General features: G+C 50.5%; 1 protein-coding gene across 2 annotated transcripts in view; it reads right to left on the bottom strand.

Annotated features, from left to right (window-relative positions):
* HNF4A (hepatocyte nuclear factor 4, alpha) overlaps nt 1-12,023 on the bottom strand; it is a 16,916-nt gene extending 4,893 nt beyond the window's left edge. The window contains exons 1-5 of one of the 2 annotated variants that reach the window (XM_010178760.1): nt 11,903-12,023; nt 8,159-8,333; nt 6,230-6,324; nt 3,884-3,990; nt 1,610-1,765 (exon numbers count right to left, since the gene is read on the bottom strand). In XM_010178760.1, coding sequence (XP_010177062.1) covers nt 1,610-1,765; nt 3,884-3,990; nt 6,230-6,324; nt 8,159-8,333; nt 11,903-12,023 — 654 coding nt within the window. The remainder of the gene's footprint in view (nt 1-1,609; nt 1,766-3,883; nt 3,991-6,229; nt 6,325-8,158; nt 8,334-11,902) is intronic. The other variant, XM_010178759.1, reaches the window with a different exon arrangement.
* Between the last annotated feature and the right edge of the window lie 2,813 nt (nt 12,024-14,836).

Genomic DNA, 14,836 nt, shown 5'->3' on the forward strand with positions numbered 1-14,836 from the left:
TTGGCATTTCTGTCTTTCCTCCTGTGCCCCCCTGAGTATCTCCTGCCTCTGTTCTCACACTGTCCTCTGCAAGCACAGACATCTTTCATTTATCAGTTTTAAAGCAGCACAGTGTTTCCTCTCAAGCCGTTTGGGACAGATTGGGAACTGCTTGTGATGGAGTATGGCTGGTCATAACAGACCAGTTTCAGTCGAGACAAGCCTATGGAGCATACTGAAAGCAGCCTCTCCCCCATGGGAAGGCAGGGTTCAGGCTATGTCATCTTTAGCCTTTGTTTTCTTCTTTGAGATATTTTGCAGCCCCACAGTTGTAAAATGAACTCACATGGAAATTTCTGCAGTTTGCAGAGTTATTAACCGGGTTTACTGCCTCTGTTCCAAACGGCACAAGGATGCAATGGGTTATGCAGAGCTGGGCTGCAGCCTGCTTGCTGTGCAAATGTCAGTTGTCATTGAAGTAATTTTGGTTTTCATAACTTTTGAGTTGTATTTGCCTTAGGAGTTTAAAAGATTTCTTACAATTTTGAACAATTTAGCACTTGCACACAACAGAAAAGAGAGAAATATGCTCCTGTGTTAACAGCACTGAATTCTCTGGGGCTCTGTGCTGCTGAGTGATTACTGAAGTGCTCAGATTTAGCGTTTAGGGGAGTTTGATCAGCTGGATACTCTCTCTTTCTGGATATCCTTTTTCTCCATGATATAAAAATTACCTCTAGGTCAGTAGGGCTGGAGTCCAATCCTAGCTGCAGAGCACATACGCTGGTTTTGTGACTGCACCAGGCAGATTGGAAATACCTTCCTACCTGCGACAGGACCTGTGCTGGCCACTGCCAGAAGTGCTATCCCTTCCCTCTGGAGCCTCCCCACCATCCACGTGTGCTGTTCAAGGCTGGGCACACATCATGTCCTGCAACATCTGTTGCAGACCTCTGAAATATAGACTTACATGGGAGGCAACTCCTTGTATCTCCTCAAGGCTGCCCGAGATCCTGCAGTATAGTTTTGCAGAAGATTTCAAACTCACTGTGCTCATCTTGGTTGTGGAATCAGCAAATGTCATTCTAGTAATTTGTGTTAAATGCAAATATATTTCTGTTTTTAACTCTGAAGAGAGATTTTCTTACTGCCTTGGGAGCAGACTGGTATTTAGTGTCGATAATTCCACACCAGGAGAATGGATACAAACATATCCGCGGGGCAAGAAGCAGAAAGAAAGATAGGCAGATTTGGCTTTAGGTCTTAAGTAGACCTTAGGCTAGAAATCTGTCCTACTAAATCTGATTATTTATATAGCACTTCAAGTTTTCAAAGTGCTGCCCAAACTATAATTAATAAATAATTGACTGTTAGGCCCATGCAGAATGCGCACCTGGTTATGCAGCTAATTTGAGCTCAGTGTTATCATGCTTGTGCTCATCAACTGATAAGGTGCACATGCAAATGGCCGTGCTGGCATTGTATGGATGCCGTCCCAATCAGCTGCAGCAGTTGATAACAAAGCGAACAATGCACATTTTCTTTGAAGGTCTCAGCTACCCGGTTGTCCCTTGGCTCCCCACTGCCTTGGCCAGGGCAGAGCGAGGTGGGGTGGCTGGGGGGGACTTGCCTGGTCATCCAGGGGCAGCTCGCAGAAGGCAGGGATGTACTTGGCCCACTCCACCAGCACCAGCAGCTGCTGCTTCATGGACTCACACACGTCGGAGATGTTGGCAATCTTCTTCCCTCGGATGTCTCCACTGATCACAGGAACCGGGGGTGATATCTGGAGGGAGAGAAGGGATCCTTCAGCTCCCAGTGCCACAGAGGAAACATAGACAGGAAAATCCTTGGCCCGTGGGTTGTGCTGATGCAGACTCCAGCATCAACCATTACTTTTTTCTGTTGCACACCCATCCCTCACAATATGCAGCCCAGCACAACTCTTTTAAATTGAGATCAACTTGGGGATCTGTGAATGTGAAGTGCCTCAGAGCTGAGGCTGTAGCTCATCTTGGTAAACTTGAATAGACTTGAAAGCAGAGGAAAAAATGTTTTGAAAGCTGAGATCTTCCACTGAACAAATGTGCTCAGTCAAGATACAGGGAGTGACAGAGGGGCTCATGTAGCAGTCAGCCTCACCAGTAGCAAGGACATGTCCGCCCAGTGCTGCTGCACAAGCTATCTGGTCCCACCAAAGGGCAGAGAACTGCTCCCCACCTCCACCGTGCTCCAGAGCCAGTGCTGGGCCAGACCTGCCTTGTCTGCATTTGGCAGGAGACACACAGGCTCTGCTCCTCCACCTGCCTGAGTCAGCATCAGCACAAGGAGTCTCTGCTCAAGGCAGCTGTCCAGGTCTGACATTGCTTTCTGTGAGCACCAGGTCATTAATATATGGCAGTACTCGCTTAGAAATGCTAAAGACAGACTTCAAAGACAACAACTTCCACCTCCCCTCAGCTTTTAGACCCTTTTGGCAAAACTATGCATGTGCAAATATGCCCACAACACAGGTCACATTGTTTTGCGTGGCACAATTATTTGTGATTGCAAATGCACACGGGGCCATTTCATTTGCAAAGGACAAGCCTGACAACTCTGCAAGTACCATCACATGGAGCTGGAAAGAACATCTCCCGCAAACCAGGCACCCAACCTCCTGCCCCATTCTCATGCATAGCTGCTCACCCAGCTCATCTAAAAATTTGCCCTTAGTCACTACTTTATCCTTATGCTTCTGTAAGCAATTAACTCAACCCCATCGCTGCCCTCTGCCTGCCCTCTCTGCTCTTGTACAACATCAGCTCTTCCTGTCCTGTTTCTGCCAGCAATTTTCAGCTTGGACCCTGCCAGCCTTCCCAAGGAAATGGAGTTCAAATGCCACCTGCATTTTTTTTTTAAGGTTGCACTACCTGGAAGCTTTCCAGCTCTCGAGCTGTTATTGAATAAATAAGATTGTAAAAATCTCACCATGTATTACCCTAATCAGAGAGCCCGGAAGGCTTAGCAAATAAATAAAGACCTCTGAGTGAGTGACCCAAGATCTTGGAGAAAGCAGCTCCTCAGCAGTATCTTGTTCTAATTAGCCAGGCGCATAAAAGTTACCAATTACCGTGCTGGAGCCTGCCTTGTTTAATGAGTCTCTCTGTGCTCTGTGGGAGAGCAGGAGCTCCCCTGGATTTGTCAATGGTTGTAGTTTTTATCAGCAGACCCTGCTCCAGCCTTACACATGATACCACTGCAGGACTCAGAGTTCTGGAAAGGTCCTTCCCTTGTAGATGTGGTGACTCGAGACCCCATTATCTCACACCTCTGGGAGCAGCACCAATATTATTTTTTTGCAGCAGCTCCTGTCCTGTGTCTTCCCAGACAGAGCTGATTTGACATACACTGTTTGCAATATCCAGATTCTTAAATCAGAGTTGTCTTTTCAGGTGAACACTCTAGGAAATAAGTCTTGGCAGTATGCTTGTAGAAACGGGGAATTTCAGGCATAATATCTGCATGAAACTGATTGCTTGTTAAACTCCACAGGAAGCCTGAATCCAAAGCTGCTAACAGCAGATGGGGAAGGGAAGCTGCTGGTGTGAGGCCAGCCCCTTGGCTGGCTTAGGAGGACTCAGATTCTGCCCTGTTTTCTTACGGCAGGCTCCACAGTCTTCATGGGTCCCATCAAAGTAGAACAGATTATTGTATAATATTGCAACAGAGTTCTGGATCAAGGAGCATTAAAGGGATGGTTTCATGTAACAAATGCCTTTGAAAAAACAGTGTTGAGTTGGCAGATAAGTTACTTAGAAAAGAGGTGGTAATTTGAAGACTCAGCTATTAAATACTCAACTGGCTCCACTGGCCAGGTATTGCCTGATGCTTTTGTATTCGCCAGAGAAGAAAGAAGAGGTACCTGTTGTGCCAGGACTTCTGCCTCCAGTAAGACATTGATGGAGGGCAAGCTGCTGTCTTCATAACTTGATCTCCGGGTGCTGATTCGGTCCCGTTCATTTTGTACAGCTGCAAGAGAGTATTTTGGCTGAGTGGCAGGTCATTCACGGGAGTGCACACCGAAAGCTAGCAGAGACTTTTGGCGTTCCCCTTTGCAATGCTCAGGAGCCCTTCCTTAGCTGCTTAGCTTTTCCCAAGTCCCCTGCCTGGCAGGATGGGGGTGCAGGTGTGTCTGGGTTGTGAGGGGATGCCTGCGAGAGCTAACTGCATCTCATCGTTCTGTGTTCACATTAGCTTTATCAGTCTTTCCTGGGATGGGAGCCCAAACACTTGGTTCAAAGCCTGTAGAGTTCAATGGGAAAAGTTTCCTTTCAAAGGATCTGGCTCTTAAGCTTTTTGATTTCAAAGTACGAGGTCTGAAAGAGTGGCCATGCTCATGTATGCAGCCCAAAGCTTATGTGTGAAATGGAGGAGTTGAGTGCCTGCGCGGCTGCTCTGTCTGTCCACACGACCTCTGTGAGCTCCACTTGGGAAGGTGCAGTTGGAAAACTTCCGTCTAAGCTACAATAAGGAAGGAAGTACAGAACTGCTCCTACTTATCTGCCCAGAGCAACAGAGCTCTCTCACCTTATTGTGAAGAGACTCCCAGGATGGGTTTGACCCCAGTGTGCCTCCCTGCTTGGAGGTCCTCGTCTTGAGGACCTGAGTTTTGAGTCTAGAGGTGGCAGTAGCCAGAGCAGATGCAGTTGTGCTGAGGGGGAGGATTTGCCTCTGCCACAAGGCTGTGGACTGGCCATAACTCACCACGGCCATGCCAGTCAAAGCCATCTGCTCAAATAGGGTATTGATCGATGGCAGGGGAAACAGAATAGTCCCTGCCTTAGGCTGGTGGCTCTCTGGATTGATATGTTCTCAATGTATAAATCCACCTGATAAAAAGCAATAATGAGGCTGGGCCAGAAGAAAAGCCCTGCAGTCAGCGGCTGTAAATAGGAGCTCCCAAGGTTATGCCGCTTGTTATCAGTAGCAGGCCCCCGAGTTCAGTCACGCCATGATGTTTTCCAAATGTTTGCTCAGTATTAGCTGGTCATGCACCTAATGTAACTTCTATTGAATATTAACAGACAGCAGCAAAGCTCTGGGCATGGGATGAGCGGGCGCTGAGGGGAGAGGTGGATTCCTATGTTCTTCAGGAAAAGTCAAATCAAGTCCCTTGCAATACTTCATCCCCTTTAGCAGGGAAGAAATGTTCCGTGCAGTGGACCCACAGCCCAGTGTTCCTGTGGAAGCTACCCAGGTACTGCTGGTACTTCCCTGTTGTCTTCAAGGACCTCCTTTTTCTCCTAGGTTTCTCTGCAAGGGGGTATGAACTGGGGAGATCACAGGGTTTAATTTCTCTATGTGGAACAACAGGGCCAAATGCCTCCTGGTTGTCCCTTTGCAGACATCAGTGGGGTGAGCTCTGCGAGGTGCCAGGCAGCTCCTCTGGGCTGCTCCTGACAGTTTATCCTGCCAGCAACAAGGCCGCCAGTGGGACCACCAGCAGGACCACCAGCAGGGTCATCAGCAGGACAACAGCAGCCCTATGTTTCCTTGCCACTGTGAGTGCTCCTGAAAACCGAACAGGACTAAACGAGAGTGAATCCTGTCCCATCATCTCTGAGTCATGGGAATCTGAAGGGCTGCAGAGATGGAGAGGCAGGGAAGCGGTGAGGAGAGCCCAGGCCATGCAGGCAGGTGGATATCTTTACTTGTTTCATATAGAGTTAAATAGCCAAAATGCTCCACCATGCTCTGGGTCCTTTCTGGTATGGCTGATGTATCAGATAAAACTGAGCTCTCTGTAGAGAGCAAGAACCTATATGCACATTAGGAAAAAAAGGGGCAACAGCACTTACAGCAGTTTTCCCAAAGTGTTTCCAAATTTCCAGGCTGTCCTTTGAAGATTCTGCTTCTTGCTGATGTGCCCTGAGAAGGGGCCCTGAAATTGAAGTTGGGAGCACAGAGGGCCCCCATGTCTTGCCCCCAGCTGTTGGGCAATGCCTGCTTGGAAGGACTGCACATGGGCAGGAGCGGGGCAGAGTGGGCACATGCAGGACTCATGACTGGAGGCCAAAACTCTCCCTAACTCCCCTGTGATGGGGGTCTGGATCTGCACACAGGAGAGCACTGTGGAGGGGAGATGGGGCTAAGATGGGTCAGTGTACACACAGCAGGGACTGGCCTTGGGCTGCGAGGGCTTCCTCAAACACACAGAGCCAGTGTGGCTGCTGCTGGGGGAGTGCTGAGAAGCCACGCTGTCACCCACCTTCCTTCTTCATTCCTGCTCGGAAGCACTTCTTAAGCCTGCAGTATCGGCACTGGTTTCTTTTGTCTTTGTCTACCACACACTGCCTGTTAAACCTGGGGAGAAAAAGAGGTGTGAGGAGCAGCAAGACTGAGCCTGAAGGCTGCACAAGACAGAGCCCAAGCTCTGAGCTGTGCTCAAAGCAGGTTCCCAGAGGCTCACCCGGGGAAAGGAGCCCCAGTCTGTGCCATTTCCATGCTTGCTTTAACCTGAGGTTTCTTCTTTGCACTGAACATCTCAGCCCTCTGCTCTACCTCTAGATGTTCAGTAAGGATGGGCTGGAGCTGACAGTTGCATGCAGGAGCCTAGACTGCTGGTCCTACTCACAAACCACCAGGCACAGGATGCTCAGGGTGGACTAACAAGCCCCAGTGAAGCTAAAAGTGTAAGCCAGAAGGGTCAGAGCCACTTTAGTAGCCTGTGTTGTAAGTTAGATCCCAGTTAGAAGGGAAGAAAGTGCATTTATTCTGAAGAAAAAGGGGTAGATGGTTGTTCTGGAGTGAGTAAGGTTAAGAAGTGTGATTAAGTCCCTGCATCTCTCCAGGGCTGTCTGGGATCCAGGCAGGTTGCTTCTGACCTCTGGACAGCATCGCTGGTGTGCATCACCTCTGCAGCCATCTGTGCTTCAGAGAGGAGCTGGGAACTAAGCAGCTCCTTCCCTCCACACTTGTGTCACCAAATCCATCTCACACAGTGGGGCAAACAGTGATCTCCCATGTGTGCGGCTCTTGCATGCAGCACAAGCCTGGTGGCCATTTGCAGCATGAATTTCACTTGCAAATTTGGTCTAATTTACTGCTGATTGATAAAACTTGCAAAGTAAAGACAAAGGCGTACAGAGCTGGGAAAGGGCTCCCAGCCATGCCCAGTTCTGTAGCTTTTGAAAAGGCTTGTTTCTACCACACTTCTTAAAGCCTCAAGCTAAGATTTCCCCATAATGATGCCATAAAGCAGCTTTTTAAGCACTTCTGTAGCACCTATATAAAAGCCCTTTCCTCCAAAGAACTGAGCATCTTGGCTTTTCCCAGTGGAGCTGTGAGGAAGGGGCTTCCTGGGCTGCCAACCTCAATAGCCTTGAAGTGCAACCAAAAATGTGCTTCATGTGCACTGATAAACATGGGGCTTCTTTCTGTCACTCAGATTTTACAGTCAAGTTGCTGTGCTCTCCAAGTGGCTGTCAGGCCATCAGGAGTAACTCAGGTGGTTTAGACACTCTGAGCTGAGGACTCCTCAATTTCCCCTGCGAATCTCTACACGTGGATTGCTCAGAGCAGGGAGCAGGCAGGTCACAGCTGCTGATGGCACCGTGGGCTACCACCAACCACACAAGGTGCAGTGCATGAGTTGCATGAGCAACATGGATGTCTCATGCTCAGAGATGTGCACACTATGCTGCCCAGCTTGTTGCTTCTTAGTTGTTTTATCATGTAACAGGCAGTGGAAGCATTTTAGGTAGATGGCAGACACTTCTTTCTCATGATGGAGAAGGGATGAGGCACCACTGAAGTACCCCCCAGGGAGTGGGTGGGGTTTGCACTGTGCTCAGAGCATTGAGTAGCAAAGAGCTCAGTCTCTGTAACAGAGCTTCCTCCCCCAGCATCACCTTGCTGACTGCATCCACAGTTGGCCATATCCATTTGCAAGAACACGTTTGGCCCCTAACAAATGAGACAGGACCTCACAGGGTCTTTCTCCAGTGACCCCTGGAGGGCAATCCCAGAGTGAGAGCTGTGTCTGGCCTGTCCCAGCTGGAGGATGAGGTCAGGCAGTGGAGGATGCAGGGAGGATGAAGAGGATGAAGGATCAACTTGCTGCGCTCTGAGGGTTTTGCTGTTCAGCCCCTGAGCACTGTTTTGTCTCAGCTGCTTGCCTCTGTCCCTCCATCCTTACCTGCAGGAGTACATGTGGTTCTTCCGGACACTCCTCCTGAAGAAGCCCTTGCAGCCATCGCAGCTGGAAGCCCCGTAATGCTTCCCTGTGGCACGGTCCCCGCAGATGGCACACAGTGCATTCACCCCAATGCTGTTGGATGTGTTGAGGTTGGCTGCTTCTGATGGAGACGTGTCTGCATGGGGTAGGACACAGGAAGAAGAAGACAGTGAGACAGACAGCCAACATTTCCTAATTCAGTTTCCAGTGAGAGACTTGATTTTGGAAGGAACCGGGCAGCTGCAGCCACCTGTGCAGCAAGGGCTGGTCAGGGAGATGTGCAAGGAGTGGTGGGTGCTCTGAGTGTCTTAAGTCACTGCATTTTGAATGTGCAAAAGCTCCCTGTGTGCCAGGGTGAGACAGCTTTTCTCAAAGGCCTGACTCCAGCTATGCCTTCAGAAAAAGCAGAAACCCATTTGCAAGAGTCACAGAGTAGAGCCAACATTCCTCAGGGATTTGAAGGTGCTTTGGACTGCAGTACTGTGGCCAGAATAAAAGCTGGTGCAGAGTTAAAGCCGAGGTATTACAGCTCAGGGTGAGCAGCTGATTTATTAGAGAGATGTTTGTGTTGCAGCCCTGAAAGAGCCCAAGACAGCCCTGAGCAGATGTTACTGGAGAAATGAGGTGACAGGATCCGTCTGCTGCAGACCCTCTCTGCCAGGCATGGAGCTCCAGCCTGCACAGCCGTTCTTCAGGAGAACAAGACTTAAAGTGCACAACAAACTCAAATTACTTCAGCTGGAAAACTCATGTGAGCAAACACCGCCCATGCATGGAAGGACTGATGAAGCTAACCCAGAAAGAAAGGGTGATGCATGGAGGAGGCTGTTTGCAGGGTATCTTCCAGAGCGTCATAGCACCACAGCTGACATGGACATGTCTGACAGTCCTTAAAGACCAAGGGGGGTTGGCACTTGCAGGGCTCTTTTGGGAGGACAGGGAATTGCAGCAGCCTCTGTAGGAAAGAACATCTGAAAGCCCTACACTAAACCCCCTCCAGCAAGCCAAACAAACCTCAAGGCTGAAGGGATCAGCTCTTAATTCAGTTGATCTAATTGTCCCCTCCCATGCACATTTTTCTGTATCAGCACAGGCACATTCCCCTGCCTCGGTGTAAATCTCACTTGCAAGTGATACTCAGGATCTACAGAGCCATAGAAACTTGCTGAGATTTTAATATCTGAGTCTACTGGTCGCTGGTCTCAGGGTTTGGCAGGGATGCAGTTAACTCTCACCCTTGGAGGGCCACAACTGCTCCTGCTTGGCACCCAGCAGAAAAGACTGGATGCTATAAAAAGGCTGGTCCAAGCAGGGCTTTGGGTGTGGTTAAAGTAATGTTGTCTGGGGTAGGGTTGAAATGGTAGCATTTATTTTGCAGAGAAAGGGATCTTGCAGCAGGTGGGCCACAGCCACCTTGTGCCATCTCTTGGCACAAGGAACTTGGAGGGGATGCTGTGATCCCCAGCAGTGAGCTGGCGTAGGTGATCTTGAGCCAGCCCCTTCTCTGTCTCTGGCAGCAGCTTTCATTTCCCTGCCTGCTTACTGTCTTTCTAATTCCTTGTGTCCCTCTGATATTTCTTTCCTGAGTCAGTTTGCTGCCTCTGTGTCCCTGCCTGGCACACCCTGTCCCATGACTGTGTCCCAGGGCTGTGTCCCACGTCTGCGTCCCAGGGCTGCGTCTCCCTGCATGCAGCACTGCCCATGCAAAGCTCCTCTCTCTGCTCCCAAAGCCCTGAGTGCCTCCCAGGCCCACTCTGTCTGTCTCTTGTCCCTGTGAGCAGTTTGCCCCTGAAAACCTTCTTCCTCCCAGTGCATCCCAAAGGCTTGGCTGGGTGAAGGTCATTCCAGGAGGAAAATTGGATTTCCAGATTCAGCTAAATGTAAGACTTGTGCAAGACAAGAAGAGCTGATCTGCCCATAATCACATTACTTCTATCTGTGACAGCCCAGGTAAATGCCTTTTAAGCAGTATATCATACTGTAATCAGATGAACATAGAACAGGAAAAGCTGGCACCACTATCAAAGAAATTGCAACATCTTAGTCTAATAGCCAACTGACAATGAAATTATTGCCTAATGGATAATTTTCTAATTAAGCTTGTTTTGTAGTGCCAGAAATGTGGGCTTCTGGCTGCTGCAGTGAAGTGGTTTAATGGGATTGATTTGGAGTTAAGGTAAATAGAGGAAAGAAGAAATCCTGCTTAAAAAGTGAGATCTCTCAGTAGAGACTTGCGTCAGGAGGGCAGGAGCTCCTTAAGCGTTCCCCAAGCCTGTCTGAATGTGGGGTGCATTTAGTCTGTGACAATGACAAGCCTTGTCACTGCCAGGGCTGTGTGAGGCAGGGGCCCTCCTGCAGTCCTCAGCCAGAAAAGGAGGCAAAGGTTTTGGAGGTGGAGGAGGTGTGGCCAGATTCTGCAGTGCCAAAACAGCCCTGGAGCTGAGCAGAGCGGGAGGAGAGGTGGTGGTGCGACCTGACCCAGCTGACTGACTCACCTACCCCTCGGCTGTATTTCATATCACATCATACCAAATGATTATGTCCCTCTGGCCCTGGGGACCCCTATGGCTGGTGGGGCTGAGTTGCAGCTCTCCCATGCAGGAGCTGCTGTGTGCTGGGTGGGAGAGGAGCATGGAGAGGGAGCAAGGCCTGGACTAGTCCTGGAGGGTCCAGACAGACATTGGCAGAGCCAAAGGGGGCTGCTCTGGTCCTCAAGATGCATGGATGGGTGGGAGCAACCCCGGGAAGCAGAGAAGGGGCTGAGACCCAGGACGAGGGGGGAGTTATTGCATAGCAGAGCCACAGGTGGTAAGGGGAGAGTCTGTGTCACTGGGACAGGGGTGCTCTGGCAGCCTTGGTGACATAGCAGGCAGGAGGAAAGGGCTCGGAGGTTCGCTTTCTGCGGTGTGCTTCATTTAGTCATTAACCTCTTATTTAAAGAGACTTCAGGGGGGACTTTGAGAGGAATCTCCTGTTATCTCTGAGCATTTAATCAACAGGACTCCTTGGTCCCCAGATGGGTGGAACAAATCCTGGTGGGTTAAGTGTGATCCCGTCATCTGGAGGGGACAGGAACGCTCATCTATCCTTGCCAGGTCCCCTTGCCTCTCTTTTCAGGAGCTGAGTCTCCTGGCCCCGCAACGCTCCCAGGGAAGGGGATCCCACCCTGCACCCCAGCACTGCATGGGGAAGGGCCACATCCTCGGGGCTATGCTTGAACCACTTTCTGTAGTGATTTCCACCTTTGCTAGGTGGCTTTCTGCTCTGGGAAAATCTAGCACTGGCTCTCTGCTCTGGGGTCACGGGCTCGGTCATCTGTCTGGTGAGCCATCAGCAACATTTCACTTGTAAACTTTTGGCCAGTCGTTTGCCTTGGTTGGGGTCTGGAGTGATGAGACCCCCCTCTGCTCAGCGCCAGTCCCTGGGCTGAATGTCTGGTGGGGACCTCTCATTGCACCCAGCTCCTGGTTTGTGCCCATCCCCAAGGTATCCGGGCTGCAGGGCACCATCTCACCTTCACCACCTCTATTTCTCCACAGGGGAAGCAGAAACCCCAAAGTGAATTGCTGGGAGACCCACAGCTGACACCCCTGCCATACCCCAGCCCTCCCCGGGAGCATTTCAGCACCTACCCCAGGGACTTCTTCCCCCACAGCCCCTGGCTCATCCCACCACAGGGAGGGGGAGAAGACGGAGGGGACTTACCGCTGCCCATAGCCAGCACCTGCATGTTCTCAAACTCCAGAGTGGTATATGCCGGGTCTAGCGCTGCGCTATAATCTGCCATCTCCATGTCTATTAGAGCTTTGGAAAGGCGCATTATCATCAGCAAACACGGGCCAGATTGTACCGACTCCCTTGTCCGAGGCTATTGGCCCTGCTGCCTCCCTCTGCCTTCGCTGCGTCCCCTGTCTGTTGTCTTTTATTTCAAATATTTCTCCGAAAGGCTTTGCTTGGCCTATACTCCCCAAAAGGGGTGGAGGCAGGAGGCAGGGGTTAATCTTTAATCATCTCATCCACTGCCGAACATTGCTGGGTTTTTTTTTGGTAGAGCAGCAGTGACTCTTGTTGACTGCTTATTATTGCATCTCAAGGTGCTTTGCTAATCCTGGTTCCTGGGCACAGGCAGGACCATGGGAGCAGGCACTCGCCGCCCCAGGAACAGCTTCCCGGGCTATTGACCTTGATGCTGAGCTGCTGGTGTTGGTCTTAATTGTACCTGGGGTGGAAAACCTGGAGAAAACGCTGCTGGGAGAACCACATTGCCCTTCATGTCTGTCATTGCCTTCCCCTCTCCACTGTTGGCTGTCTTCACCCCCGTTTTTCCTTTCTTTTGCTTCCCTCATCCCTCCCACCCCATTTCCTTTTCTCTCCATCCCTGACATAGAAGGTCAGCGCCTGCCTGGCAATTTACACGTTGCTATGCAAAGTAATGACATATGACTCCTTTTACTTCCCTATAAAGTGAGTTTTACAGGGGCTGGATGCCCTATAAACAGATCTCACTCAGCAGCCATGCCCAAACAGCGAGCGGGGCCAGGAGAGGCACAGGTGTCCTTGGCATCACTGGGGCTGCTCCTGTCCCACTGCCGGAGCCACCCTGTGCCAGATACCACCAGCCTGGGGTTTTGACTGACACATCTTAAAATTTTCATTAGGCCTTTTACAACACAGCAGAGCTTTACTCTGCAGTGGGATTTCTCCTTCTGTGGGTGCAGACCAGAGGAGCCCAGACCTTGGGTCTGACCCTGCTGGTGTTGGACATGGGGGACCAGAGCAAGCAGCAGAGCTGCCTGTGCTCTCCTCTCTGCTAATCTGGGTGCTCTCCTCCCCTGCTGACCCCGGGCACATCCCTCCTCTGCTTTAGACAGAACCAAGGCGTTTCAGTGTAATCGCAAGATCAATGAGTGGGGATTTAATCAATTGCTGAATGCGTCAGCTGCATGCCGCAGGAGAATCAGCAATTAATGGTTTGGTATCAGGTCGCTCTGCATTGAAAACATCCCTGTGATTTCGCAACCAGCAGCCAGTGACTGAATCCACATGCTGCTGATTTGGGCTCCCAACCAACTTGTATTGGTGCTTCCCAGGCACCCCACTGCAACCCCAGCCCCGCTGGCACCCTGAGCCACCCAAACCACGGTGGCATCTCTGCCACAATGTCACACCACAACAGCACATGCCTTTGGGCAGTGATGCTAGCAACAACTTGCTATCCCTATTTTAAGAGCACAAGGGATTGTTCAAGCAGCCCTTGCCCTCCAAAACCATGACCTAGGTAGCTCTTCCAACCAGCTCGATTGCCCTGAGGCCACAGGTCTGCAGGAACAAAGCTGAGCACAGGGGAGAGCCCCTGCTTTCTCACTTGGGACTGGTGATAAATGATCCTTTGCTGCAGGGAAAAGACTCATCCGGTCTGTGCTCCCAATAGATGGGCCAGAGCTCTCCACACTCACGTGCTGCTGGCTCTTCCCTTTGGCAGGAGCAGTCCTGAGCCTAAATTGTTTGTATGATGTGCACGCTGGGATGGTGATGCTAAGGTAGAGCTTAGCCCTCTCCATGGCCTCATCTCAGGGACCTCCGTCCCAATCCTGACCAGGCCATGGTGATCCTTTTGATTAGATAAATGCTACAGACACTAGGTCAAATATGTGCAGGATTTGCCACAGCGTCTAGTAAAATATCATAAAAGCATGGCCTGTTTTGCTCTGCTCAGCAAAACAAACCTTTTGCTTAAATAGCTTGCTGAGCAAGGAAGGCAGGAAGGATTAAGAGGACCAGGAGTAGGCATTGGAGAGGCAACGTGTGCGGGAGAGCGGCAGATAAGGAACAGGGAAGTTTGGAGAGCATTATGTGTCTCACGAGGCCAGGACTGTCAATGGGACGTGGCACTTTCTGCCCTGGGGTCGTGTTGACTGTCGTTTTCTCACTACCGGTGTCCTCTGTCGCTGATGCCCCCTCACAAATCCCTTGTCTCTGTGTGGAGGTTGAGGGCCAAACCAGGCAAGGACACCCCGGGCTTTCTTTGCCCTGGAGATGAGCTCATGATGGGAATGCATTGGCTGCTCCCTGAGCACAGTCGGCTGCGGGAGACAGATGTTTCCCTGGGGATCTTCTGCCAGGGGAGTCCTTGTCTCCCTCTGAGATCCCTGCATGGTGGATTTTGGGACAGCTTGCCAATGTAGCCATGGCTTGTACTAGTCAACAGGACCTCTACAGCTGTTTTAGGATGGAGATATTCAAGGTTTGGGGTTGATTCAAACACTTCTGTCCTACAGAAGATGTTTTGTTGTTTTTATTCCAGAGGGAGACAACTCGAAGCTAGCAAACCCCCACTGGTAGGATAAGGCTGTTGCCAGACCAGGTACTATGGGGCAGTTCAGCTTTCAGGCCCTCTCCTCTCTCCTCCTGTCCCCATTTTCTGTGCCCTTCACCCACCGTTTTCTATGCCAGGAGATGGCTGCACAGGAGGCCATGAGAGCCCCAGGGCATGAAGCAGTGATTTAATTTTTATCTGTTGAGCAGTAAATCCTTTCCCACAGTGGCACATCATGACACTATTTCTGCCTTATCTATAGATCTCTGACTAGCAAATTCATCCACAGCAAAAGGGGATTCCCTTAAAATAAGATCCATGCT

The sequence above is a fragment of the Mesitornis unicolor genome, unplaced genomic scaffold (genome assembly GCF_000695765.1).
Source record: "Mesitornis unicolor isolate BGI_N332 unplaced genomic scaffold, ASM69576v1 scaffold30162, whole genome shotgun sequence".
NCBI classification, from domain to species: Eukaryota; Metazoa; Chordata; class Aves; order Mesitornithiformes; family Mesitornithidae; genus Mesitornis; species Mesitornis unicolor.